Here is a 27,229-nt window from a genome sequence, read left to right as displayed (position 1 = left end):
CCTCTCGTCTTCCTCCAGGAACTGTACCTCTCCTACCTCTGCTGCCAACTTCTTGCTTTTTCTTCTGCCTGTCTGTCCTTTTTGATTTCCTTCTGTTGAGGCAGTCTCCCTATGTAGGCCAGGCTGACCTCAAACTCACTCTGTCTGTGTCTCTTTCTGTCTGTCTCCTCTTTCCTCTCCCTTTCTCTCTCTTTCCCCATGCTCCTCTCTCTCTGTCTCTCTGTCTCTGTCTCTGTCTCTCTCTCTTTCTCATCTCACTGTGTAGCCCTGGCAGACCTTAGACCCATAGAGATCACCTACCTCTGCCTCCCAAGTGCTGGGATTAAAGGTGTGTGCCGCATGCCTAGCCTGGGCTGTAACTCTGGATCCTCATGCCTTCCTCGCCCTCCTGAGTCCTGACCACTAAACCAGTCATTTCCCTTCCTTTTAAAGGATCTAATTCTGCCATGATTTCACCCTGCAATCTTCAGTCAGCCCAGTCTTTTCCAGTGGTCCAAGTGGAGAGAGCCTAGGAGGCGCTCAGTCCGCTCTGGGCAACCAGAGCAGAAGCTTTGTTCTTTTACAGTGTTGGGCATAGGACCCCAGGTCTTGGAACCTGTTAGGCAAGCATTCCTATTACTGAACTTGTTCTTAGTTTATTGTGGAATTTATTTTTTGAGATTGAGCTTACTGGGCTACACTTACTATATCGCCAAGGACAGCAGGATGACCTTGAACTTCTGAGCCCCACCAGGACTACCTTTCCTAGTGTTTATGTGGTTCTGGGAATGGAACCTGGGACCTTGTGTATGCTGGGCGGTACCCTGCGATGGAGCTACAGCCCTATTGGTGGGACTTTGAGTAGACACAGTCCCCAACTTGCTTGTACATGGTAACCCTCCTTGGCGTCTCAGTATGTCCCCCTGCCTTTGTCCCACCTGAACAGGAGCTGACTAGCTTTTGGGAGGGGCTTCACCTAGGCTTCATCACCCTTTCTCTACCCTCCCCACCTGGATTCCTACCAGCCCTTCCCCTGGCCTCCCAGACCGCAGCAATGGGTCTCTCCTTTCCCTGGCAGGCACACATGGAGGCCGTGCATGCAGAGTGGAAGCAGTACCTGAACCTGCTCATCTGTGAGGAGAGCCACCTGAAGTACATGGAGGACTACCACCAGGTACCTGCCTGATTGCAGGCACGGGAGAGGGTTCAGGAGATACTGGGTGCACTACCACCAGGTACCTGCCTGACTCCAGGAGAGAGTTTGGGAGATACTGGGTGCCTCTTGAATACAGATGGAGGTCAGAGCACAGCTTTCCGTGAGTGAGTTCTTGTGCCTCTGCCGAGGGATCAGGGAACTGAACTCATATCATCTTGCCAATGCTATGAGCACTTTTACTTACCAAGTGATCTAACTAGACCAAGGGTTTTTTTTTTTTTAACATAGGATTCCACGTAGCCCAGGCTAACCATTTATATGTGACAGAGGATGAACTTGATTCCCAGTCCTCCTGCCCCACTGCACCTGTAGGGTTTAATTTTCTGAGTTACACAAAACATAAAACTTGCCATTTTAGCCCCCTTTCAAGAAAACTAACATTTCTACCCCCACCTTTTTGAGACAAGTTCTCAGTATATAGCCCAGACTGTCCTTGAATTCAAACTCTCAGCAATTCTCCTGCATCAGCCTCTTGGGTAAGCACTTTGCCATTTGTTACATTCACAACACAGGACAACCTCTGTTTCCTCAACTTTCTGTCAGCCAATGAGAAACTGAGTACCAGCGCCCCCTTCCTTCCCCCACCCTGATGACCTCTGACCCACTCACTGCCCATCTCTGGATTTGCCTAGTATTAGCCAGGGTGGGCATAAGGGATACAGAAACCCCGTCTTTTGTCCTTCTGTGCCTGGCTTTTCTCACTAAGCACAGTGTCCTGGTACTCACCTTGGCGTGGTTGGTTTCTGCACTTGGTTCCTTCTTATGGCCAAGCAGCCGCCTGTTGTCTGGATGGGCACCTCTTTACACACCCATCTATCCAGAGAAATTGGCACTTTCATGGGAATGTGTGTTTCTAATAAGAGCTGTAGGTGGTTTTCATGATGAAGGATCTTTCTCACTCTTCCCTAGGACTAGGGATGGAACCCGGGGCCTCACACTTACCAGGCAAGGGTTCTGTCTCTGAGCTATATCCCCAGCCTTCCTTTTACCTTTTGTTTGGAGATAGTCTTACTATTTGGCAAACTTGAATTCACTGTAGCCCAGGCAAACTTGAACTTGTGATCCTCCTGCCTCAGCCTCATGAGTAGCTAGGGTGACAGTGCCACCAAGCATGTTTGATTTGAGGTCTTAAGATTGAATTTGAACTCAGCAGACTCTACATGACTCTGGTGGGAGTGTCTGAGCCACACAGGATTTCACAAAGATCCGAAAGTCCTACTCAAGGCAGCAGTCCAAGTGTTCAGACCAGGGAACAGCTAAAAATAAATGAGTCAAGAGTTGACAGACCAAAGAATGGGCAAGGGAACTTTCTACAACTCGAAGAGAAGGTAGCTGGCCAGGCTTAGAATTAAAGTATGGTAAGGTGCTGCTTAACAGTACAGATGGCTTCTGGGAAATGTGTGGCCGGGTGATCTTGTTAGTGCGCAAACCCATGGAGTATGCTTATGCCAGTGGTTCCACTGGGTCAGGTGTTTGTAAAAAGTACCTGTCATATGGAGGGTACTCCCCTGAAGGTTTGCACGTGACTGTATTGTTAGGGTGTTCTTAGCACACACAGAAACCTGAACTTGGGGCTGGAGAGATGGCTCAGTGGTTAAGAGCATTGACTCTTCTTCCAGAGGACTTGAGTTCAATTCCCAGCAACCACATGGTGGCTCACAGCCATCTGTAATGAGATCTGGCATCCTCTTCTGGCCTGCAGGCATACATGGAGGCAGAATGCTGTATACATAATAAATAAATAAAATCTAAAAAAAGAAGAAGAAACCTGAACTTACTGGCATCTAAAGAAATACAATATAGAAGTAGGGTGTTGGGGAGACCCTGGGGAGCCAGGCTGAAGAGGGATTATCCCATGGCTCAAACAGGTCACATCTTAGATTTAGAGTGAGTGGGAGGCTCAGGCCCACCTAGGAGATAAGCATGAAGCTGTGGCCAGAAGTCGAGGTACTTGTGGCAGGTTTCCATCTGTGATGTACCCTTGGGCCTCCCCCAGTTTCACAAGGACATCAAGGATGCTCAGGAGCTGCTACACAAGGTGGACTCAGACTTGAACCAGAAATACAACCCCGACTTCAAGGACCGGTACCAGATAGAGCTGCTGCTGCGGGAACTGGATGTGAGTGACAGCCTGGGACCCCACACCTCCCCTTCTCTGGACCTGAGCAGATCCCACCCAGTGCCTGCTTCATCCTCTTCCTGGGACATAGAGGCCCGCCTTACCTGGCCCTGTGCTGCTCTTCCAGGACCAGGAGAAGGCTCTGGACAAGTATGAGGATGTGGTGCGGGGGCTGCAGAGGCGAGGGCAGCAGGTGGTGCCGCTCAAATACCGCCGTGAAACACCGCTCAAGCCCATTCCTGTGGAGGCCCTCTGTGACTTCGAGGGTGACCAGGTCAGTCACTAGCTGGAACCCTAGGTTACCTGGACCTGGACAGCACACTCAGGAGTAGCTAGCTGTACCTGAGACCTCAAACAACCATCTCCCATGGCTGTCACTCTCTGTCCACCCTTTCACCTGGGGTAAATATGCTCCATGTGCTCTTTCCCTGTCCACACCGCCCTGCCGTCTTCTCACCAGCTTGACCACCCTAGCCATCCTAGCTGGAGTCCTGGGGAAGCTCCTCATTGGTCCACTTTGTAACGTGAGCCACCTCTAACCTATCCCTCTGGCTGAGGGACTGCCAACTTCTCGCTGGCCAGATCTCCACCGTATTGTCCATCTGGAGACTGGACTATAGGAGAGGTGTCCCACTCAGACTAGGGGTAGGAAGGGATGGTTCCCCAGAGTGAAACTGGGGAGCTGGGATGTAGCTCTGTGAGTAGAACACTGATTTAGCATGCATGAGGCCCTGGAGTCCTCTGCATTGCAGAAACCAGCCATGGATGATGCACAGACTTTGTAAGCACAGTACTCCAGCAGTAGAGGCAGGAGGCTCCAAAGTTCAAAGCATCCTCGGCTACATAGTGAATCTGAAGCTAGCCAAGGTTTCACGAGACCTTGTCGCACAAGCAAACAAACTGAAGGGTACATCAACAGTGTACCCTTTAGCTGGCTCCATTTCACTCTGTGGCCTGAGGAAGAGGCAGAATAAGACTGAGGCAGGGGAGACTGGGCTTTCAGGCCTGAGGTGAATCTTAATGGCTGGGTCTGTCCCACCAGCAGGGCCTGATCTCTCGGGGCTATAGCTACACTTTGCAGAAGAACAATGGGGAGAACTGGGAGCTGACAGATAGCACCGGGAAGAAGCTGAGTGCCCCAGCTGTCTGCTTCATCATTCCCCCCACCGACCCTGAGGCCTTGGCTCTTGTTGACAGGTACAGGAGGGCGCGAGGGTGGACCCACACCTGGGCTCTGCAGGCCTCCTCCATTCCAACCCCGGGCATTCTCTCAGTGGACAGTAGGGTGTGACTTATACCTTGTTGTTTTATCTTTGGCACAGTGACTGTGCCTTCATCTACTGTTAGTTCAGCCAGCAATTGTGACTCCACAGCTACTGGCCTGCTTCCCTGGCTGCTCAGGCCACAGCCTGGTGGGAATTCTGTTCCCACAGGCACTGGCTGTTACTGCCATTAAAGGTAGCTTTAACTAAGTCTCTATCATTTTGTTTATAAGTAAGACTTGAGATTCAAAGGCTAGGATGAAAACCTGCTAGCTCAGAGAGGTTGAGTAGCAACTAGCTAACCTTCTCTCCTTGTTGGCATCTCTGAAGGAGAACATCCTTCTGCTCCACCAAAACAAAAAAACCTGCCCACTCCAGATTCCTCCCTGCTACTCTGGTGCATCTCTCTATCCTTCCAGATGCCTTTTTGTTTGTTTGTTTTTGTTTTGTTTTGTTTTGAGACAGCATTTTTTTGTAGCTTTGGAGCCTGTCCTGGAACTAGCTCTTGTAGACCAGGCTGGCCTCGAACTCACAGAGATCTGTCTGCCTCTGCCTCCCGAGTGCTGGGATTAAAGGCATGCGCCATCACCGCCCAGCTCCAGAGCCCTCTGATGCTCTATGATTACTTTCTGTCAACTAGTTGCTAACTCAGCCTCCTGACCCAAGGTTAATTTTATTTAACTAACACAAATGCAAACTCGGGGTTCACAGTGGGATCGAATATCCCCCAACAACCCTTCTCATCCTGGCCTCCCTTAAAGGTTCCAGGAAAAGTGGTAGCTTAGGCTGGCTTACTGAACTGGAAGTCTGGCTGAGGGCCAGTACAGCAAGCACTTTGTCTTCACACCTCTGGGCCTTTGCAAGTCTTAAACATCCTGCCCGCAGCACCTGTGTGCTGTGTTACTGATTCTGGTTCTCATTTTGCAGACTTAGTAGGTAGGGTTCCTACCTTTCCTTCCTGGAAAGCTCTTTCAACATTTTATTTTGCTAATATCTGTGTTTTGACCTTCCTGGGCCCTGGCCCCTTGATGTCAGTATTTGGTAGTAAATCATTCAGTCACTTGAGAATTCTTTGCTCAATGAGTAGACTCAGGGGAATGCCTTTATTTACACATCTCCCAGACATTCGTCAAGCACCTCTGTGCATGGCCCCCTTAGAGGTCACATGTTAGAGAACACTAGTGAACAGATGGTTTTAGGTAGCTGGGCTTGCAACGAAAGGTGAAGCAGGGGAAAGGACAAAGGCAGAAGAGGTTCTCCCAAACCTTGTCGCAGTGGCTCGCATGGTACTTTTATTACATTACTTATGGGGGATGGGGGTGCATGTGCATGCGACAGCACATGTATGAAGGTGAGGAGACAACTTGCTGGAGTTGGTTCTCACTTTGCACCATGTAGGTTTTGGGGATCAGAGTCAGGTCATCTTGCTCGGTGGCAAGCGCCTTTACCCACTGAGCCGTCTTGTCGGCCCCACATAGTCCTTTTGACTTTTCAAAACCCTCCAGGGAGCTGCTTGGCTCCCATGGGCTGTTGTCCAATCCAAGCTGGGGACCCGGAAGGAGGGTGGTGTGTATGAGGTCTGGGTTCCCAGTACATTCTTGTCCTCACAGTCTGGGCAGCCAGTACCGGAGTGTGCGGCAGAAGGCAGCTGGGAGCAAGCACACACTCCAGCAGCGGCATGAGGTGCTAAGGACAGAGAACCCTGGAGGTGGGTACTGGGGCTTCCTGCAAGGGGAGGAGGGGCCTCCTGCAAGGGGTCAGGGACATGGAAGAGGGGCGGGACTAGACTCCATGCTGTGCATGGGTGACAGGGATCAGCTAGAGGGTTGAGAGAGGGAGGGCAGGCCAACCCACAGTCCCAACTGGTTCTTGGGGCCTCGTACTCCTGCCATACCAGGTTTGTCTTCTCTCCAACAGATGCCTCTGATCTGCAAGGGCGGCAGCTGCTGGCTGGCTTGGACAAAGTGGCCAGTGACCTGGACCGACAGGAGAAGGCCATCACAGCGATCCTACGGCCACCGCTTGAGCAGGGACGGGCAATAGAGGATAGTACTGAGCGGGCCAAGGACCTCAAGGTATTACCAGGCTGGGGCTCAGGTTGGGCCCTGGACCCTCTGGGGCTCCTGCTCAAGGTTCTACCTCTAAGGCATCTTAAGACTTTCAAAGCAGATGCTGGATAGTTATGGTGACTAGGCAGCAAGGAGCAGGCTCCAAGTAGATGTCCTGACCTGGTACTTGACCATGCCCCTAGATGTGACCTGGTACTGCTTCCAAATGGCTTTGCAGCCTGAGATCATGGCCATAATGACGATAGCAGGAACTGGGATCCTAACAGGTACCTGCTGAGTGAGGCTGTGAGCAAGGGGTATTGTGGGCTGTGGAACCGAAGGCCCAGTTCACTTCTGCTTCCTCTGAGATAAACTTCTGAATCCAGGCCAGGGTTTCTAAAGCCACCTGGTCCTCATTCGAGTACTGCAGCTACCATGCAAGAAGCAGGTGTCTCCACATACCACCAGCTGCCTTCACGGCCTTCTGCCTGACAACTCTTTGTGGTAGGGTCTGTCACCTAGAGACAGGTAAGGGTTCAGAAAAATCCAGTGGTCTCTGGTGCAGGCACAGGGGCACAGGCCCACAGTGTCCCTTCCCAAACTCTTTGGAGTCATTGCATGGGTAATTCACAGTATCTGCCCGGCAGGTCGTCTAAGATCCCGTGGACTCTTCCGGAGGGTGGTGCAGAGTATCGAGTGTCCAGTGACACCCTGCTTGTTGTCTGAGTCACTGTCTTTAAAGTTCACTAGCACCAGATGCTCGTTCAAAACATAGACCCAGGAGCTGAGAAGATCTCTGTCAGCAGGGTGCTTGCCTTCTTAACTCACATGCAAGAATGAGGACCTAGATTCAGTCCCTGCCACTCACATAAAAAGCTAGGCATTGTGGGATACTCTTGTAGTTGCACTGCCGAGGAGGTAGGGTCAGGAGGATCTGGAGGTTTGCTGATGGGCCAGCCTCATTGACAAGCCCCAGATCCTAGTAAAAGACCCTGTGTCAAAGTCAAACACTAAGAAACAAGGTACAAGAGAGGCCCATTTTATAAAGCGCCCGCACAAGCATGAGGACCTGAGTTCAGATCCCCAGCACCTGCGTTAAAAGAAAAAAATCCCAGCATGGTTGCACTTGTCCGCAATTCTGACTTTGGGTGAAGTCTGCTCACTAGTAAGTCTACCAAATCAGTACACACTGTTCTCAGTAAGAGAACCCTGTCTCAGAAGACAAGAGGTTCTAGAAAGAACTGGCATTAGCCTCTGGCCTCCACATGCACACTAGTACCACCGCACTCTAACCCACTCTCCTCTCTCTCCCTCAGTCTGCCCCCCCCCTTCTGTCAAAACAAGGTAAAAGGCTTCCAAGGAACACCTGAGGGTAACCTGTGGTTTCTCATACATGCACACACACCCACACATGAGTGTGCACATCCACACACAAAAACAAACAAAACCACAGAGCTGGTGATTGAGCCCCAGATGGACACCCCAGGGAGGTTGGCCTTCTCATCCATTTATACTGCCCCAGGGCAAGTCCTTGGGGGAAGAGAGCTGCTGGACTGTGGTTGACCTGGGCAGTCTTGATCCCATAGAACATCAGCAGTGAGCTTCTACAGATTGAGCCAGAGAAGACACAGCGCACAGCCGAGTGTGAGGCCTTCGTGCAGGCCCTCCCGGGCAGTGGCACTACCCCCTTGCTGAGGACCCGGATGGAAGACACCAACCAGAAATATGAACGACTGGTTCAGCTGCTAGATGCAGCCCAGAAGAAGTATGTGGCAGGTGGACAGGAGGGTGGTCACGGTGGGGTCAAGGGGCCACCTGCTCCCTACACATATGGCGGTGACCTGTATCCTTAGGGTGGATGTGGCCAACCACTTGGAGAAGAGTCTTCAGCGGGGCAGGGAACTGTTGGCCTCACATGAGAACCAGCTGATCCAGGATGACACAATGCCTGAAAGTGGCCACATGTTGGATAACAAGAGGCAAGAGCTGGAGGTAAACCCAGGATCTTGGGACCATGGAGTCCTTTCTTTGGGCTCAGGACAACTGCCTCCGTCACCAGATGAGGGTGAAGGTCCTGAAGGTTCAGAGCATCTGGTGTGTCAAGCTGGGAGTTACAAACATAGGTAGTAACATGGCTGTTCCTAGGATCACATCTGTGCATCCTGGAAGGTTTTATTTATTATATTTTGTATGCGAGAGTATTTTGCCTGCATATATATCTGTGCACCAATACCTGATGCCCACATAAGCCAGAAGAGGGCATTGGATCTCCCTGGGACTAGAGTTAACAACAGATGGTTATGAGCTACCCATGTGGGTGCTGGGAATTGAACCTGGGCTCTCTGGAATAGCAACCAGTGCTCTTAACCACTGATTCATCTCTCTAGCCCCCAGCCCAGGGAGGGAGGTGCGGATAAGGCCAGTATTTCACATTGGCAGTTCTGCAGAAAACCGGTTTCGGAAGCTCTGGTGAGCATATGTAGCATCCTGGCCATGCAGCTTGTGGGCAGGTCCACAGTCACTGACACCAGTGGCCTTGGACACAGGCTTGCCTGCCTGAGTGGCTGCAGGCCTTCTCTGTCCCCTTTTCATGACCAGCCTTGGAGCAGAGAGACTGGGCTGAGTGTGGACCTCATGGCTGGAGGAGGGCAGGCACATATGCCACCCCTTCAACAGTTTGCAGAAGGTGACTTTCAGAGTGTTAGTTTATTGTCATGAAAAAGGATGTTGCAAAAGTGGCCCAGACTTTATAAGTGTGGAGGCTGAGCCATTCTCCCTGGTCCTAAGCCTGAACCTCCTCCCAAAGCAGGGGGCCCCAGTGCTCTAGTGATGCTGCCAGGCTCTTTAGGGAGCTCTTAGGGAGCTGCTGTCTCTTTGCCCATCTGGCAGGCCATGGCTTCTGAGCTGCAGGCTGAGAAGTCCCTCCTGGGTGAGGTGGAACAGAACCTGCAGGTGGCCAAGCAGTGCTCCAACTCACTGGCCACTCGCTTCCAAGAGCACTGCCCTGACCTGGAGCGCCAGGAGGCTGAGGTCCACAAGCTGAACCAGCGTTTCAACAACCTCAGCCAGCAGGTGGAACGCAGGTGAGGGGTACCACAGACAAGTGGGCTGGAACAAGGGCCTGGCTTAGCCAGCCTGCCTTGAGATCCTAGACTGGGGATCCTCTGGAGTCACCCAAGACCATTCTTCATTTTGTTTGTTTTAAAGTTTTTATGATTTGTTTATCTTTATTTTGTGTGCATTGGTGTGAAGGTGTCAGATCCCCTGGAACTGAATTTTCAGACAGTTGTGAGCTGCCATGTGGGTGCTGGGAATTAAACCTGGGTCCTCTGGAAGAGTAGTCAGTGCTCCTAACCTCGGAGCCAATTTCTCTAGCCCCTTGTTTGTTTTTTATATGTGTTTGTATGTGTGTGTAGTGTGTACATGCCCATAAGCATGTTTTTATGTGTTTGGGTATGTTTGCTCAAGTGGATGCTGGAAGACAGTATTAATAATCATCCTTGATCATTTTTCTACCTTATTCACTGAGGCAGGCTTTCTCCATCAGACCCAGAATTCACCAATATAGCGAGATTCACACTGGTCGCCTTGCTCTGGGGATCTAAAGCTGAAGTTACAGCTAAGTCACATGCCTACCCAGAATTCACATGGGTTCTGAGGCTCCAAATTCCAGTCCTCACGTATGCACGGCATTTGACTTTTCACCGATGAATCATCTCCCCAGCCCGGGTACCCTCTTTTTAAAAATAAAGTGACACACACAAAGTAAGAAAGTCAGTGCAATGTCCCCAGCTAAACCATCAACAACATGTGTGCGTGTATATGAGTGTGGTGTGTGTGTGTGTGTGTGTGATCTGTGTATGTGTGTGATTATACATGCCATGGGATGTGTGGAGGTCAGAGGATCATTTTGAATGTCAGTCCTTACTTTCTACCTTGTTTACAGGGTCTCTGTTCACCATTGTTATCATAAGTCAGGTTAGCTGAGTCAAGCTAGCTGCCTGGGAGCTTCCTGTGCTTCTGCACCCACCTCCTCCCACCTGCACTCACTCCCTCCCACCTCCCTCCATTGCTACTATATACTGGCTTTTGCTTGGAGTCTGGAGAGCTGAACCTAGGTGATCAGGCTTGCACCACTGAAGTACCTCCCTAGCCGCACCCATCTTTGCATGTCTCTCCAGGCAGGTGGATGTGGCAGCATCAGTGTGGGCTGTTGCTTGTCTTTCTTCTGTCAGTGCTGTCTCCTCTACTTCTGCTTGTGTGCTAAAGTGGATGTTCCTAGTAAGTCTGTCTGAGGTTGATCATTTCAAAGAACTTGGTGTTCCAGAACTTTCTCTCCTGTGTTCCTTTCCCTTGGCTTCCTTTATGCAGCTTACACTGGATTTAATGTACCTGTCTCTTCTTCTCTTTCTTTTATATTTTATTTTATTTAAATAACATTTTCCCCAATTTTTTTTTACATACTGACTGCAGTTTCCCTTCCCTTCTCGTCTCCCACTTCCTCCCACCCTCCCATCCAATCCTCCTCTGTCTCCATTCTTCTTTACTTAAGGTGGAAACTTAGACTTGTTGTCTCAAGGTGGTTCCCTTCCCTCATGGAAGCATTTAACACTGTATAAGTTCTGCTTTTGCTGCACCCCAGCAATGCTGAAATTTTCATCTCAAGGGGATTAGAGGATTTCCCAGCCTCCACCATGACCTCCCTTTGCTCAAGGGATACACATTGGGCACCTGTGCCTGTTAGGATGCAGCTCCTAACCCTCCCATTAATAATCCAGGCTTAACCATTCACTTTTTCCAAGCTCAGTTACAGCTGGCCTGTCTACTCTTTTAAAACTCAGAGTGGCTAAGAAGATAGCCTCAGTCAGAATAGTCCTTGTCACACAATCACGAGGACATGAGTTTTCTCCCCAGCACATATGTAAAGGGAGGCATGGTGGCACAGATTTGTAATCCTAGAGTTGGGGCAGTAGAAACAGGTGGGCCCCCTTGGAGCTCACTGACCAGTCAATCTGACTTATTTACCTACACACATACAAACCAAGAAAGAGCCCCCAAACAGAGGGATCAGTGAGGCTTTTGCCTCCTATGTCGACCTGATTGGCTTTGTCTCCTCAGGATCCAGAGCCTGCAGAGTGCCAGGGCTGCCTACAATGAGTACCGCCGTGGTTATGACCAAGTGCTCCAGTTCTTGGCTAACACCCCCAGCTACCAGCCTCAGGAGACAGACAGCCTCAGCCAGGTGGAGACCAAGCTGAAGAACCAGAAGGTAATATGGCTGCTTCTACTTTGCAATGTTTGGGAGGATCAGAGGCCCTCAATCCCAATGGGGCAAGAAAAAGGACTAGGCCACAGCTTTCAGTGTCACCTCCCAAGCACCACATGTCTCTGTCACCTCTTCCCTCTCAGTGCCCTTCACAGGGCTTGACCCAACAGACACTCATGTGGAACCCTGTAGGGAAGATCTCATTATCAAGGTTGGGCTTCCTGCCTCTTCAGTGCCATAAAGACCTCAGAAACCCAGTGGCCGGGGCTAAGTGACTTAGTCAGAAAAGTACTTGCCATGCAAACACGAGGAGCTGATTTGATGCCCAGAACCCACTTAAAAAGCCAGGCATGGCTAAGCATGTCTATAAGGAGGAAAGGGGGACAATGAATCCCAGAAACTCACTGGCCTGTAAGCATAGCCCAATTGATTGAGTTCCAGGCTCAGTGAGAGATCCAGTCTCAAAAAATAAGTAGAGCGCAATAGAGGAAGACACATGATGTAGACCTCTAGCCTCCACATGTGCACACACAGAAATAGACAGACAGACAGATGACAGACAGACAGACAGACAGACAGACAGACAGACAGGGATCGAGAGAAACAGAAACCCGATGGCTGACATTCAACTTGCTGTCCTTTCCTGGGCTTCTGTTTCCTCATTCTCAAACAAGTTCCTCAGGCGTGGCTCCCAAGCTCACTGGAGGATTACATGCTCTGTCAGAGCACTGCCTGGCATTCCAGAGCACAAGAAACACCTGTTCCCTGGCACAGATAAGCATCTTCGTGGCTCTTGCTCCAGGCCTTGGCATTGCCCTTTGTGGTGAACACATGTATACAAGAAAGTCATCACTACACTTGGAACTATAGCATGTTGACTTTAGGGTCTATGGATTCAGACTGTTGATGGGTGTGTGTGGGTATGTGTGTGCGTGCACATACATGTTTTCCAGTATCTTTTGTTTTACAGAACTTGCTTGATGAGCTAGCAAGCAGGGAAGAAGAGGTGCAGAAGGTATATATGGATTCCCAGCAGTACCAGCAAGCTGTGAAGGTGAGTCATGAACCCTGTTAGAGCACACAGGAGGGGCTTTTGATTAAGAGATCAGAGAAACCTGGGTGGGTTTCTGGGAAGATGGGCAGTAGCCATGTGTAGGTCCAGCCCTTTGACAAAATAGTATGGCACCAGGCACCCATTATCATCAGTTATACTCTTTGAAACAGTAAACTCTTTGGGGTATTTACCCTAAAGCAAAGCAAAACAACAGAATAATGTACTCCAAACAGAATCATGTGATAGCTCTAATAACAGGAAAACAAGGTAGCAAAGCCTTATGCAGAAACATCTGTGTGAATGATCAAGCCTACTTGATGGGAAGCATCCAGGTCTGTGGTGGAGGAAAGCAGGAGAGGTTCAGGAAGCAGTGCTCACTGAAGCAGCAGCATCTGGCCTCTGGACCTGTTGGAAGGCCTCAAAAGTCGCTCAGTTTGTGTCTCTACAGTAGTGGGAATTGCAGGGCATATTTTCTCGTATGCATGTCACTGAGTGAAGTAGCAGCTTACCATCACCGTCTTAGTAGCTCTCAGGACCTCCTGGCAGCCAGCTCAGGTGCAGATTTGAGGAAGATGTGAAGGCTTAAAACCAGCTCCTGGCCAAGGGCAGGTCAGAGTCCTTAGAGGGAGCATAAATCATTGTAGCTTCTTCTTTGCTGCCATTAGCTGACCACTGCACTGTCTCTCTTTTACCCAGGACTACGAGCTTGAAGCAGAGAAGCTGAGGTCCCTGCTGGACTTGGAGAATGGACGGAGCAGCCATTTGAACAAGAGAGCCAGGCTGCAGTCTCCTGCTGCCAGGGTGAAGGAAGAGGTGAGTTGAGTAGCGACTGCCAAAGGCTCTCTGGATGCAGGCCTCTGTGATACCCACAGACGAGGAGAAAGAACTTGCTTTGGGGCCGTGATATCAATATCACTAAGAGGCAGTCTGGAAGGGGTTCTAGCCCAGTGCCAGACACATGGAAGCTCCCATCTTGCTTCCCTGTACAAGTCTGTAGTGGAGAACAGTAAAGACCACAACACGTGTGAACAGAGTATTTGGAAAGATTTGCCTGTTGGCTTGCCTGCTAACTGCTCTCCTATAATTTCTCTGTAGGAAGCTGCTCTTGCTGCCAAGTTCACGGAGGTCAATGCCATCAACAGACAGAGGCTGCAGAACTTGGAGTTTGCACTGAATCTCCTGAGACAGGTAATTCATCTTAGAACATTTCCGATTGTTCTACAAGGTGATAAAGACTCCCCTGCCTCAGAGACAAGGCTATGAATGAAGAGTGTCCTCTGTTGACACTTCTGAGAAGGACCAATGCAAATACTGGTCTGAGCCAGTCTTCTACACTAGCATTGGATAACTTCCATACCAATTCAGAAGACATTTCCTGAAGACCTAGCAAAGGTTTCTTTGATTTTTTATGAGTGTTTTGCCTGCATGTATGTATGTGTACCATGTGTGTGCCTGGTACTCAAGGAGGTCAGAAGAAGACATTGCATCCCCCAGAACTGGAGTTTCAGATGGTTGTGAGCCACCACGTGAGTGCTGAGAATTGAACCAGGGTCCTCTGTTAAGAACTCTAGCCTGCAGTTATTTTTAATGGCATAGTTATGTTTATGTGGATTCACACATGTACAGGTGCTCTTGTGTGAGGAGGGCAAAGGACAACTGAAGTGTCATCCTGAGAAATGCCATCTCCCTCCTGTGAGACAAGGTTTCCTATCAGCTTGGAACTTATCAATTAGGCCAGGCTAGCCGGCCAGCAAGTCCCAGGGAGCTTCCAGTCTCCACCTCCCCGGAACTGGGGTTACAAGTGCACCCACACTTAGAGCACCACACCCAACATTTTCTTATCAGTGCTGGGGACAGAACTCAAGTCCTTCCAAGGACTTGATCCTTCTAGCTCCAAAAGTTACCTTTTAGGACTCGATGACATTTATGATAGGATTACCTGACATCAAGAAACTAGAAGTAATTCGATACTCCTCGGCAGTGTGCTGATTTAAACTGTGATGTGGCACCTTGAGCCAAGATGGTGCTCTGCCCCTCCAGTCAGTAACGGCAGAACAGACTACTGTTTGTATAGAAAAAGTAAGTGTGGGGCTGGAGAGATGGCTCAGTGGTTAAGACCTCTTCCAAAGGTCCTGAGTTTGATTCCCAGCAACCACATGACTCACAACCATCTGTAATGAGATCTGATGCCCTCTTCTGGCCTGCAGGCATACACACAAGCAGAACACTATACATAATTAATAAAGAAATATACATTGAAAATGTCTCCAAGGACAATAGACATCCCCTAGGGACAGGGCAGAGGTGGGAGACCGGGATCAATTCAAACTCCTCTGTGCCTGCAAAATTTTGCCCTATTCAATTTTTTTTTTTTTTTTTTTTTTTTTTTTTTTTTGGTTTTTCGAGACAGGGTTTCTCTGTGGCTTTGGAGCCTGTCCTGGAACTAGCTCTGTAGACCAGGCTGGTCTCGAACTCACAGAGATCCGCCTACCTCTGCCTCCCGAGTACTGGGATTAAAGGCGTGCGCCACCATCGCCCGGCCCCTATTCAATTTTTAAGAGTAAAAGTTACACTAGTAGAGTCCCCAGAAGATCACAGGACTAGCCCAACCTGTTCTAGGTGAACGGACCTGCCTGTTTCTAACCATATATTCATTGCCTTTTCTACCATAGCAGCCAGAAGCAGGAGTGACCCATGAGACCCTGCAAGGGGACAAGCTGGGCTCCAGCACAGAGGAAACATGGAAGATTAAGAAGGAATTGGAGGAGGAGATGGAGCGAAGGCAACAGCTGGAAAATGAGGTCAAGAGTGCCCAGAAGGAAATCCAGAGTCTGAAGGATCAGGGGCCTCAGGAGTCATTGGTGAGGAAGGAGGTGCTGAAGAAGGTGCCAGACCCCACCCTGGAAGAGAACTTCCAGCAGCTGCAGCAGACCCTGGCTGATGAACAACACAAGAACCAGCTGTTGCAGGAGGAGCTGGGAGCACTACAGCTCCGGCTGAAGTCCCTAGAGCAGGAGACCAGGGATGGGGGACAAGAATATGTGGTCAAGGAGGTCTTGCGCATTGAGCCAGACAGAGCCCAGGAGGATGAGGTACTGCAGCTTCGGGAAGAGCTGGAGGCACTGCGACGGCAGAAAGGTGCCCGCGAGGCTGAGGTGCTCCTTCTACAGCAGCGTGTGGCAGCCCTGACTGCTGAGAAGAGCAGGGTGCAGGAGAAGGTCACTGAGAGGGAGGTGGTAAAGCTGCAGAATGACCCTCAGCTGGAAGCAGAATACCGGAGGCTGCAGGAGCAGCATGATCAGGAGGGTACACTCAGGGAGAAGCAGGAAGAGGAGCTGAGTTTCCTGCAGGCTAAGCTTAGGAGACTGGAAAAAGAACGGGCCATGGCAGAAGGCAAGATCACCGTCAAGGAGGTGCTCAAGGTAGAAAAAGATGCGGCCACAGAGAGGGAGGTCAATGACCTCACCCGCCAATATGAGGATGAGGCTGCCAAGGCACGTACTGGCCAGCGGGAGAAGACAGAGCTTCTTAGAAAGATATGGGCACTGGAAGAGGAGAATGCCAAAGTGGTGGTACAGGAGAAGGTCCGGGAGATCGTGCGGCCAGACCCCAAGGCAGAAAGTGAAGTGGCTAACCTCCGCCTGGAGCTGGTAGAGCAGGAGCGCAAATTTAGGGGTGCTGAGGAGCAGCTGAAGAGCTACCAAAGTGAGCTAGAGGCCTTACGGAAGCGTGGACCACAGGTGGAAGTCAAAGAAGTGACCAAAGAGGTCATTAAATACACGACGGACCCAGAGACCGAGCAGGAGCTCCAGCGGCTAAGGGAAGAGATCATGGACAAGACCAGGCTAATAGAAAGGTGTGACCTGGAGATCTACCAGTTGAAGCAGGAGATCCAGGCCCTGAAGGACACCAAGCCACAGGTGCAGACTAGAGAGGTAGTCCAGGAGATCCTGCAGTTCCAAGAAGACCCCCAAACCAAGAAGGAGGTAGAGTCTCTGCGCATAAAGCTGTTGGAAGAACAGAAGAAACAGGTGGACCTAGAAGGGGAACGGGTATCCCAGGAAGGGAAGATCCGACGCAAAGAGGAAGAGCTGGCACAGGGCAAGGAAAGGGTTGTACGCCAGGAGGTGGTACAGTATGAAGATGAACCAGACTTAAGAGCTGAGGTGACTGCCTTCACAGACAGCATTGATGCCGAGCTGCGGCAGATTGACAAGCTGCGTGTGGAGCTGCGGCGGCTACAGCACTGCCGAGCAGAGCTGGAGCGGCAGTTGGAGGAACTGGAGCGTGAGCGGCAGGCACGCAGGGCAGCTGAGCTGGAGGTGCAGAGGCTTCAGCAGCGGCTGGCTGCACTGGAGCAGGAGGAGGCCAAGGCAGGTGAGAAGGTAACCCACACACAGAAGGTGGTGCTGCAGCAGGACCCACAGCAAACCAGGGAGCATGCCCTGCTCCGAGCCCAGCTGGAGGAAGAGCGGCACCGGAGGCAGTTACTGGAGGGCGAGCTTGAACCCCTTCGTAGAAAGCTGGCTACCCTGGAGAAGACAGAGATCAAGGAAAAGGTGGTCTTCTCTGAGAGCGTTCAGGTGGAAAAGGGTGACACTGAACAAGAGATCCAGCGGCTCAAGAAGAGCCTGGAAGAGGAGACCCGGAGCAAGAGGGAGCTAGATGTAGAGATGACCAGGCTGGAAGCCAAGTTATCTGAGTTAGAATTCTATAATTCTAAATCATCCAAGGAACTGGATTTCCTCAGAGAAGAAAACCACAAGCTGCAGCTAGAGCGCCAAAGCCTACAGCTGGAGACCCGGAGACTCCAATCAGAGATTGAGATGGCAACAACAGAAACTCGAGATCTAAGGAACATCACCACAGTGGATTCTGGAAGCCACCTCAACTCTAGGCTGTGGTCCCTAGAGAAGGAACTGGACGACCTCAAGAAAATGTCCAAGGACAAGGATCTGGAGATTGATGAACTGCAGAGGCGCCTGGGCTCTGTGGCCGTCAAGAGAGAGCAGAGGGAGAACCACCTGAGGCGCTCCATAGTGGTCATTGACCCTGACACAGGCCGCGAGCTGTCCCCAGAGGAGGCCCACAGAGCTGGGCTCATCGACTGGAACATGTTTGTGAAGCTCAGAAGCCAGGAGTGCGACTGGGAGGAGATATCAGTGAAAGGCCCTAATGGGGAGTCATCAGTGATCCATGACAGGAAGTCTGGCAAGAAGTTCTCTATTGAGGATGCTTTGCAAAGTGGAAGGCTAACCCCTGCTCAGTACGACCGCTACATCAACAAGGATATGTCCATTCAGGAGCTGGCAGTCTTGGTTTCTGGGCAGAAGTAGGTCCAACTCTTCTGCCTGGCTTTCCTTGGAGGGGGGTGGTTGGCTTGCAACCTCCTGGGGGTCTTCCACTCCCCAGTCCTCATGCAGGCCTCTGAGCTAGGTGTTATCCACACTGTATCACGCTGATTACAGTGCAGCTATTGTAGTACCAGCACAGACACCGACTGGATAGGCAACTCTCAGCTCAGCACTATTCAGTCTGGTGAGTGACTTGTCCCACATCAATAACCTTGATATTCTCTTCTCTCCCTTTCCTATATGTTCCCATCATTGGTGCTTATAGCTGGAAACTATAGCACGAGGAAATATTGTAGACACATTCACCAAAACAGCATGGGCTTTAGCATGTCATATACACAGTGACATAGAGGGCAGAAGGCCTCCTTTCTGACTCTTTTCACTCAAGACTGGGTCATCGGGGCTGTTGACCTTCCTTCTCACCATTTCAACTTTCTGGCTGGGATCAAACTATCAGCAGTGCCCGCTCAGTAATAGTGACTCTTCCCATGAAGACAGACTGAAAATGTGTTCAGAATCCACAATGCCTGGCTCTTGGTGCTAGAAAGCTAGAAAAATGTGCCAGAAAGACAGGTATCAACAACTGTTTCCTACTTCTGAAGTGAAAAGATCTTAGTAATGGAAGATGTGCTACCCTTACTTTCAGTGCCTTACAAGTCCTCATTATCTCACTGGCATTTAGATATATGAAGGTTGACTGTTCATCAAATTTCTGCTTCTCTGTATCTCAAGTATTATGTAAGAAAATGGGAAGTGATAGTGAACTTTATTTGTAGCATGAAAATAAAAATCTGGTGGCTGCTTCTAACTCCAAGCAAGTATGATTCCTTTACAGGAGGCTGACTTGGCTCTCAGTCACAAATGGGCATTCCATACACACCAGGGCTCCTATGCATGGAAGAATCACTTGCAAAAGAATGAGGAAAGACAGTTTGGAAACCTCAAAACAATTTATTGAGTTGCTTTATACAAGATTAACAATTTCCACACCACCCCTAACACCAACATAGTTGCTGCACAAAAGCCACAGCCCCTCTCACACCTAAGAAACGGCCACGCCTGGTTAAGTGCTCAGAGCCTTGCACCCACCAAAGAAGCCCTTGCATCCCACTGAGCGCTCTCTACCCCCACCCTCTGCTGTAGCCAGGCCGCAGGTCTCCCCAGCCATGGCTGTTTAAGTCACTCACTCTTTCATTACCACAAATAAAGCATAAACAAGGAAAAGAAATCTCATAAACTCCCCATCAAAGAAAACATTTCCCTGAGGCAAGAGGCATTGCTAGATTCCTAAAGATGAGGGCATCCTGCTCTAGCTGCACACGCAGTGGCACATGGGGAGGAGGGAGCACCAAAGGGGTGGGGTGCTGGGGCCCGTTGTTTGACGGGCAGAGGAGCCTGGAGAGTTCCCACTGCTCAGCTTTGCTGGCGGCCTCAGCTCGGCTTAGAGCTCAGCTATACAAATCTCTTCTTTGGCTCTTTTTGCTACTACCTAAGACTATTCTGTAAACAAACTGGAAATCCAAGTTGCAAAAAATATATGTAATAAAAGGATAAGGAATCCACATGGCCCAATGTGAGAACAATTGGTTCTTCCATACAAAAGGAATCAGAACAGAGGCCAGACCAAAGAACTGACAAAGGTCTTGCTCCCAAAAAGGTGGAAAGGTGACCACCTTCACAGAAAAGGAGAGCTACTGAGTTCCACACCCTTGAGGCAGGAACCAAAAGCACACCGGACTCACCCTGGGTGCACATTGAGTGCTGATCACCTTCCTAAGTGTTGTCTGGCTAGGCAATCAGCCAGACCCACTGTGTGGTAGATTTATAAGATAGGCAAGGGCCCTCCAAGTCCATATAAAATAGATACTGGGTGGGTGTGATAGCCTAGTGATGGAAGCTCTGTAGTCACTATCTTTGTCCTCTGTCGACTCTCCAGACTCTCTGCACATCCCCCTAAGACCACACAGAAGCTCACTGTCCAGAGAGCACCAGTACCCCAGACCTGTTTTCTGTGGCAGAGGCTTCAGAGAGGCCTGTCCTGCAGCTCTGCCAGAGAGATTTCTAAGAATAAGACAGAGTGGAATGTCTACCTGTGGCTTGGAACCCCTGGGCTCAAGACACAGAGGACTGATGGGCTCCCTGCAGCCCATCTGCATAAACTCTAGAAAAACAAAACAGAGCTGTAGCTCTATGGGAACCTGGGATTTGGGGGCTCAGATGACTTTCAAGTCAGGACAGCACAGATTATGATGTGCAGTCATAAAAAAACCCAATTAAATAAAACTGTCTTAAATACAGACTAGCTTTAAAAAAAGGTCTTCATCTCAGATCCACTCAGTGGGCTGAATGGATAGATTCTAGTTGTCATAGTCTGCTCCACCAAAAAGGCACTGGAATTAAGTCTTCCTATAATGTGATGTGTGAAGAGCAGTCCCATTCTATCCAATGCATTCAATGGTAATGATGAAAACAGCCCAAGATAGGTGTCTTTAAAAATCCTACTACAATTGTTGAATCTATAAAGATCTTTTTCTCTATAAGAGCTTCATTGTCATGTTCTAAGGAGAAACTGGCCCCTACAAGAGCACACATTAGGTGTTCTTAGTATTTTGCAAGATTTCCCACCTGTGGCTCTGGCCTGGGTCTTGTCCTCTTGAGCACACAGCCTGAGGATGGGAGAGAATCACAACCATCCAGGGATTCTACTGTGGCCAGGAGTCCCTGATCAGTAGGGAGCTCTGAGATACACCAAATACCAGGACTTGGGCAGATCTAGATAACCCAGTAGCCAACAAATCTGCCACAAGAGCTCACGCACACCATGTTTCCCAACACAGTCTAGGCACACTTCTCAGCCCAGAGCTGCCCCTTGATGTCGTCCAGCGACAAAGCTACGAGGCCCCGAGCACCAGGTCGGTAAGTGCTTTGTGAGCAGCACAAGCTGCCCCTTGGTTGAAGGCCCATCAGAAGTGCTAAAGAAGTGCTCCATCTCAAACTCGTTCCTGCTCCAGAATAAAAGCAGAGGGCAGGAAGAGCACAGCAAATGTCTGTTATCAGAGACCTACATGTTGGGCTTCCTCCTAGTCCTATGTCATTTGATTCTATCCTCCAAAGTGGTCACAATTTCCTCGGTACAACAGGCCCTTTCCCATGAAGCTGTGAAGCATCTGGAAAATAAGCAAAAACAGAATATTCTTTAAACACTCCAATTCCTTTATGACATAAACAACTTCACAAGGAAAGTAAGCAGCAAATGTCCCCAAACAGTGGCTGTGTGCATTGCCTCTTGTAGCATCCTGCATCATGCATGAGCACTAGCACTGTGCAGGCAGGGGGCCATGGAGTACTGTCTACAGAACAGGCACTCTGCAACATGACAAGGACAGCTGCAAGGCCTGATGACCACACAGAATCCAGACAAATATCCACCCTCTTGCCATCAAAATGCACTCAGGTACCAGAAGGACAAAGACAAAAGCATCAGCATCAAGTCCACGTGGGAGAAAGGGAAAGCAGAGCAGAAACAAGTTTCAGCTCCTGGCTAACCCATTTTGCGTGACTGTTCTTCTGCTTGCCTCCAGTGCTTTTTCTTTTACTCTTCGTGGTACTGGTAATGATCTCAGGGCTTTATATATGCTAGGCAAGTGCTCAGTCATGAACTACATCCCCAACCATTCAGACAGCTTTGGAAGACAGGGGGTGGGGTGAGGTGGGGGGTTGGAGGGAACACGATAGGAAAATAGTATAAGAAATGTTTTTCTTTCCCTTTCTATCAGTTTCCCTCCTCCCCCTGTTGACTGAAAACTCCACAGACCCAGAGTCTGTTTCCAGTGGTTCTTCAATCACTTTGTTTCTCTCAAAGAAAGCCATTTCAAAGCAGGTGGAAGTGGCACCATCTCACTTTCACATCACACAGGCTCTGGAGCTAGGGAGGTACCCACACTGCACTTAATCCGAGTAGCAGACACCAATGTAGAAAGTCCTCAGATGTGACTGCTTCTTCAGAGAACAGGAATGACTACTGACCCTGACTTTGCTCCTCAAAGGGTTTCCCACTGTGGAGACCTACAAACTTGCCCTCATCCTAACAAGACCTCCAGCATTCACTACGGAGTTCTCAGCTTTAAGACATTGGTACAAAAACCACACAAGCAGATCACAAAGCAGACAAGGAGCTGGGAGCCCTGACTGTCCATGAGCTGGTCAAAGGCACACATAGCCCTAGAGTCTGCATCTGACATAGCCCTACACAAATCCCCATGTTCCCTAAGCTCAGTCCTGCTCTCCCCAGTACAGCCCTGTGTCCTGTTTGGAACAGGTCTAAAGTGCTAAGAACACTAGGTCAAAATCAGGTTCCCATTGGGCTCCTAAGCCAAAATCCCATGAGGTATCTATATGCAAGAATCTAGGAGAGAGTGAGGCCAGTCCACTTATTACAAGATACCTGCCTGTGGTAACTATTCCCCATTCTCATGCTCTCAAGCTGGTAGCACATGTACCCAGGGCTCTTAGAGCTGCCTACTTTCAGAAGCACCATTCTGTCAGGAGATACTGGCTTTATTCCTGGTGCACTTCCAAATCTGTTTTAAAGGAAGGTTACACCAGGGTGGATTGACAGTTGCTTCTCTTTCGGGTTCATACTAACTCTCTCACAGACATGTACTATGTTCTCCCCCTATTCTGTGGCTATTTAATCCTTTCAAATAGCATCTGCCACCTGACAATGCCTAGCAGGTGTATAGGATTTCATCATGAAGGCCCTGAAGTGCTTGGTTAGCTTTGGTGGACAAGAGCCACCATTACCTTTCTTCTTTTTAAATGCAAGTTAAGGGTTGGAACACTTCTGTTTCATGATTGGGCTCTACCATATACTGCTGTCACGCAGGCTAAGTCATGCCCAGTGGCCATTCCAATAGGAAATCAGGAAAAGCCTCTGGTAGGATAGGCTTATATTATTCTGGAACCCAAAGCCAAAGAGCCAGAGCCTCAAAAGACAAAGCAAAATACAAAACAGTGATGATGAAGCAGGGATGGCTAAAAGTGCTGACAGCAAAGCACCAAGGGTGGAGGGGTATGGTGCACAAGGCTCATGGCACACTGCCCATCTGGCATTTACCTGGCAGACTCTGTGGGACATGGGTGGACACAGCAGCATGTGGGAGAGGCGCTGTGTGAGGTGGGCTGGAGTGCAAGCCAGCCAGAAGACCTGAGAGAAAACAGGAGGGGAGAGAACAAAACACACACATTGAAGACAGAACAGAAAAGCAGCTTGGGAGATCCAGAGCCCCAGGTAACCTGTGGGCCAGTCTGGAACAAAACAGCTACTCCAGGTACTAAGCAGCTTCCCTGGAGAAGGGGCACTCCCACAGTCATACCAAACACATACAAGACCCAACATGGCACACAACATAGGAACAGCAGCAGGAGATAAGAACTTACTGTGGCTGAGGCCATGGTGGAAGGTCCCAGGGGCAGGGCCTGTAACAATGGCATCCTTAGAGACCCCTGCTTTGGCAGAGGAGTCTGAACTGAAGGAGAGCACATGAAGTGGAAATTGGGTTATAATTCCCAGTGAGTTTGAGTTCATAGCCCCCGGAAGCTTGGGGTTGCTGGACTTATAGGTTGAAGGCAGCAGGCTTAAGGGAGCGGTGTTGGACAGCAGCACTGCCCCTCCGGTTCCTTTCTGGGGAGGAAACACACACACAGTAAGACCTCACCTGTGAGAGTCCCTACTACTCAGCACTCAAAAGAGGAATGAGGAAGTGTCTATAAGCCAGCATCTAGAGGCTTCCAGGGTACACAGACAATTTTAAAAATTGTAAATATGGCCAGGAGGTGGTGGCGCCACCTTTAATCCCAGCATTTGGGAGGAAGATCTCTGAGTTCAAGGCCAGTCTAGTCTACAAGAGCTAGTTCCAGGACAGCTAGGGCTGTTACACAGAGAAACCCTGTCTCGAAAAATTCCCCCCCACCCAAAAATCCAAAAGTAAATATGTTTCTTTTGTGAAGCATGTAAGTAATATACCATATATGAGCCCAACAGTGGTGGCGCATGTCTTTAATCTCAGCGCTCAGGAGGCAGAGGCAGGCGGATCTCTGTGAGTTTGAGGTCAGCCTAGTCTATGGCATGAGTTCCAGGACAGCTAAGGCTACACAGAGAAACCCTGTCTCAAAACAAACAAACAAACAAACAAAAAATATAGTTTATAAAATATATACTATATATAGATCTCTATAATGCATACAAACTCATAGATATACAAATATAAAATAAACAAATTTATATACACTCATATTTTAAATTTATTATATAAACCTATGTAATACATACATGGGCAGGGATGGCTCAGTGAGGACCTTTGTGGTTTTTGTTTGTTGGTTTGTTTTTTTGGTTTTTCAAGACAGGGTTTGTCTGTATAGCCCTGGTTGTCCTAGAACTGAGAACTCAGAGGTCTACCTGCCTCTGCTCCCAAGTGTTGGAATAAAAGGCATGCGCCGCCACTGTCCAGCTGTTGCAGTTTTTAAAATTCGGCTATGCTTCTAGAGGGCCTGGGTTGGACTTCCAGCACCTCTTATGGTGGCTCACAATGGTCTTAACTACAGTTTCAACAGATCCAACACCCTCTTCTGGCCTCTGTGGGCACCAGTCATGCACATGGTACACATGCAGACAAGACAATCATACTCATACATACACACACACACACACACACACACACACACACACACACACACACACACATTAAAACAAACAAACAAACCCAGAAGTTATCTAGAGGAGCCTAGGATCCCACCCAAAGCCTTCATAAGTATAAACAGTGTGGCAAGATTCTCATTCAAAAAGATCCAACTGAAAATAGTCCCCCCACATATTCATGTTCACATGAAAGTGAACACTACTGTCCCATCATAGGACTTTTAAAGTTAACTGGAAAAGGAAGCTTCATTGCAGCACTATGGTAGAACGTGGCTGGTAAAATCTAACTGCACTAGATCATAATTAAATTTTCAATGAGACTAGCTAGTACATATTCATGAACCCTGACACCACAGTAAGTTAAAAGATAAACCAAAAGAAGTCCTGTTTAGCTGGGCATGGTGGCACACACCTTTAATACCAGTACTCAGAAGGCAAAGGCAGGTGTGTGCGTTTTCATTTAATGGGCTGAGTTACAGCTTATCCATTATATGCCCTTATCTTACTTATAGACCCTTCAATAAGATCATGCATGGATCGTCACAAAAAGCGTAAGTCTTTATTAAGATTTTCACTATGGCTGCAAACCTCAATCAAAGGGCTTATAGGAAACAGGAAGTCCTTGTTCAATTTTTGAGACAGAGTCTCATAATAGGCCCACACTGGTCTATTATGTAGCTGATCCTGCTGACTCTACAAATATGCACCACTGCTGGGCAGTGGTGGTACATGCTTTTAATCTCAGCACTCGGGAGGCAGAGGCAGGCGGATCTCTGTGAGTTCAGGGCCAGCCTGGTCTACAGAGCTAGTTCCAGGACAGGCTCCAAAGCTACAGAGAAACCCGGTCTCAAAAAAACCAAAAACCAAACCAAGAAAAAAAAAAAAACCAACGAGTATGTAGCACCATGCCCAGTTAGTGTGGTGCTGGGGACCACATCCAGGGCTTCATGTTAGTCACGCATTCTACCAACTGAGCTATAGCCCTGTCCTATAATGTATTGTCAAGGCAACATTAAGTGAATGGTTTCCCTTTTTCCTTTTTTTCCTAGCAGTAGTGAGGATTGAATGTAAGACTTTGTGCATGTACTGTGATCTAGAGCCTCAGCTCTGAGGCCCTAGTCTAAATCCCCAGAACCCATATAAAACTGGGTGTAGTGACATGAGTCTGTAATTCAGTACACCTACAAGATGAGAAGCTTTATAAACTCAAGGACCAGCTAGCCTGATATAGCAGTGAACAACAAAGAGATCCTGTCTCAAACAAGACAGAAGGTGAAGTCTGAACTCAACACACACACACACCATGTTACATATGTGTTCCCACTCATACAAACATGTGTGCATACACCATTTTTTTTCTTTTCTCCTGGAAACTAATGTGTACAGTCACTATTCAGAGAGGCAGGGAGAATCAAGATCTTGATGAACTGACCTATCTACACCTTTTTTCTTTTGGTTTTACAACACAGGGTTTATCTGTGTAGCCCTGGCTATCCTGGAACTCGCTCTATAAACCAGGCTAGCATCAAACTCACAAGAGATCTGCCTGGGATTAAAGACATGCACCACCACCATCTGGCTTATGTGTTTTTTTAACTGCTGAGCCATCTCTCCAGACCCCTTTTCAATTTAAGACAGGGTCTCATGTATTCAGACTGGTCTCAAACTAGATATGTAACCAAAACTGGCTTTGAACTCCTGATTATCCTGTTTTTATCTTTGGGTTTACAGATGTGCAACACAACCCTGGCCAGACTTCTAAATTTATATACACACCTCACAACACACCTTCCCTGCTAGGTCAAACCACTTTTGACTTACAGAGTTCTTATTTTCCCCCCATTTTATTTATTTATTATGTATACAACATTCTGCCTCCATGTGTGCCTACAGGCCAGAAGAGGCACCAGATCTCATTACAGATGGTTGTGAGCCACCATGTGGTTGCTGGGAATTGAACTTGGGATCTCTGGAAGAGCAAATCACTGAGCCATCTCTCCAGCCCTTACGGAGTTCTTTTAAGTCTATTAGAGAACTGCAACCAGAAGGTACTGCCAGTTTGTGCTAAGGCTAAACATTTCCTGCCTGCCACCTAATAGCTGAAGGTACCGTTATTTAGAGGGCAGAGCAGGTTCTGGCGCACACTCTACTCCTCGCAGGCTCAATCTCTCCAGGAACCCAATGCCAACAGATATTCCCTTTCTTTTCCCCTTCCAGTTCCCCTACTAAAAAAA

The 27,229-nt window shown here is 49.0% G+C and overlaps 2 protein-coding genes across 4 annotated transcripts in view; one reads left to right on the top strand and one right to left on the bottom strand.

The window, feature by feature from the left end:
- Ppl (periplakin) overlaps positions 1 to 19,110 on the top strand; it is a 52,331-nt gene extending 33,221 nt beyond the window's left edge. Inside the window, exons 9-22 of the mRNA XM_075941925.1 lie at positions 1,058 to 1,153; positions 3,192 to 3,314; positions 3,442 to 3,588; positions 4,360 to 4,511; positions 6,187 to 6,284; positions 6,494 to 6,651; positions 8,211 to 8,389; positions 8,478 to 8,616; positions 9,514 to 9,707; positions 11,743 to 11,893; positions 12,861 to 12,944; positions 13,641 to 13,757; positions 14,040 to 14,132; positions 15,617 to 19,110. Of these exons, the coding sequence (XP_075798040.1) occupies positions 1,058 to 1,153; positions 3,192 to 3,314; positions 3,442 to 3,588; positions 4,360 to 4,511; positions 6,187 to 6,284; positions 6,494 to 6,651; positions 8,211 to 8,389; positions 8,478 to 8,616; positions 9,514 to 9,707; positions 11,743 to 11,893; positions 12,861 to 12,944; positions 13,641 to 13,757; positions 14,040 to 14,132; positions 15,617 to 18,280 (4,395 nt within the window). The 3' untranslated portion in view covers positions 18,281 to 19,110. The remainder of the gene's footprint in view (positions 1 to 1,057; positions 1,154 to 3,191; positions 3,315 to 3,441; positions 3,589 to 4,359; positions 4,512 to 6,186; positions 6,285 to 6,493; positions 6,652 to 8,210; positions 8,390 to 8,477; positions 8,617 to 9,513; positions 9,708 to 11,742; positions 11,894 to 12,860; positions 12,945 to 13,640; positions 13,758 to 14,039; positions 14,133 to 15,616) is intronic.
- A 119-nt stretch (positions 19,111 to 19,229) lies between these two features.
- Ubn1 (ubinuclein 1) overlaps positions 19,230 to 27,229 on the bottom strand; it is a 32,575-nt gene continuing 24,575 nt past the window's right edge. For 2 of the 3 annotated variants that reach the window (XM_075941926.1, XM_075941927.1), the window contains exons 16-18: positions 23,738 to 23,981; positions 23,415 to 23,504; positions 19,230 to 21,465 (exon numbers count right to left, since the gene is read on the bottom strand). In XM_075941926.1, the coding sequence (XP_075798041.1) occupies positions 21,416 to 21,465; positions 23,415 to 23,504; positions 23,738 to 23,981 (384 nt within the window). In that variant the 3' untranslated portion in view covers positions 19,230 to 21,415. The remainder of the gene's footprint in view (positions 21,466 to 23,414; positions 23,505 to 23,737; positions 23,982 to 27,229) is intronic. The other variant, XM_075941928.1, reaches the window with a different exon arrangement.

Source organism: Microtus pennsylvanicus, chromosome 11 (genome assembly GCF_037038515.1).
Source record: "Microtus pennsylvanicus isolate mMicPen1 chromosome 11, mMicPen1.hap1, whole genome shotgun sequence".
Taxonomy (NCBI): domain Eukaryota; kingdom Metazoa; phylum Chordata; class Mammalia; order Rodentia; family Cricetidae; genus Microtus; species Microtus pennsylvanicus.
Note: the sequence above shows the minus strand (reverse complement) of the source record. Positions and strands in the feature narration are given on the sequence as shown.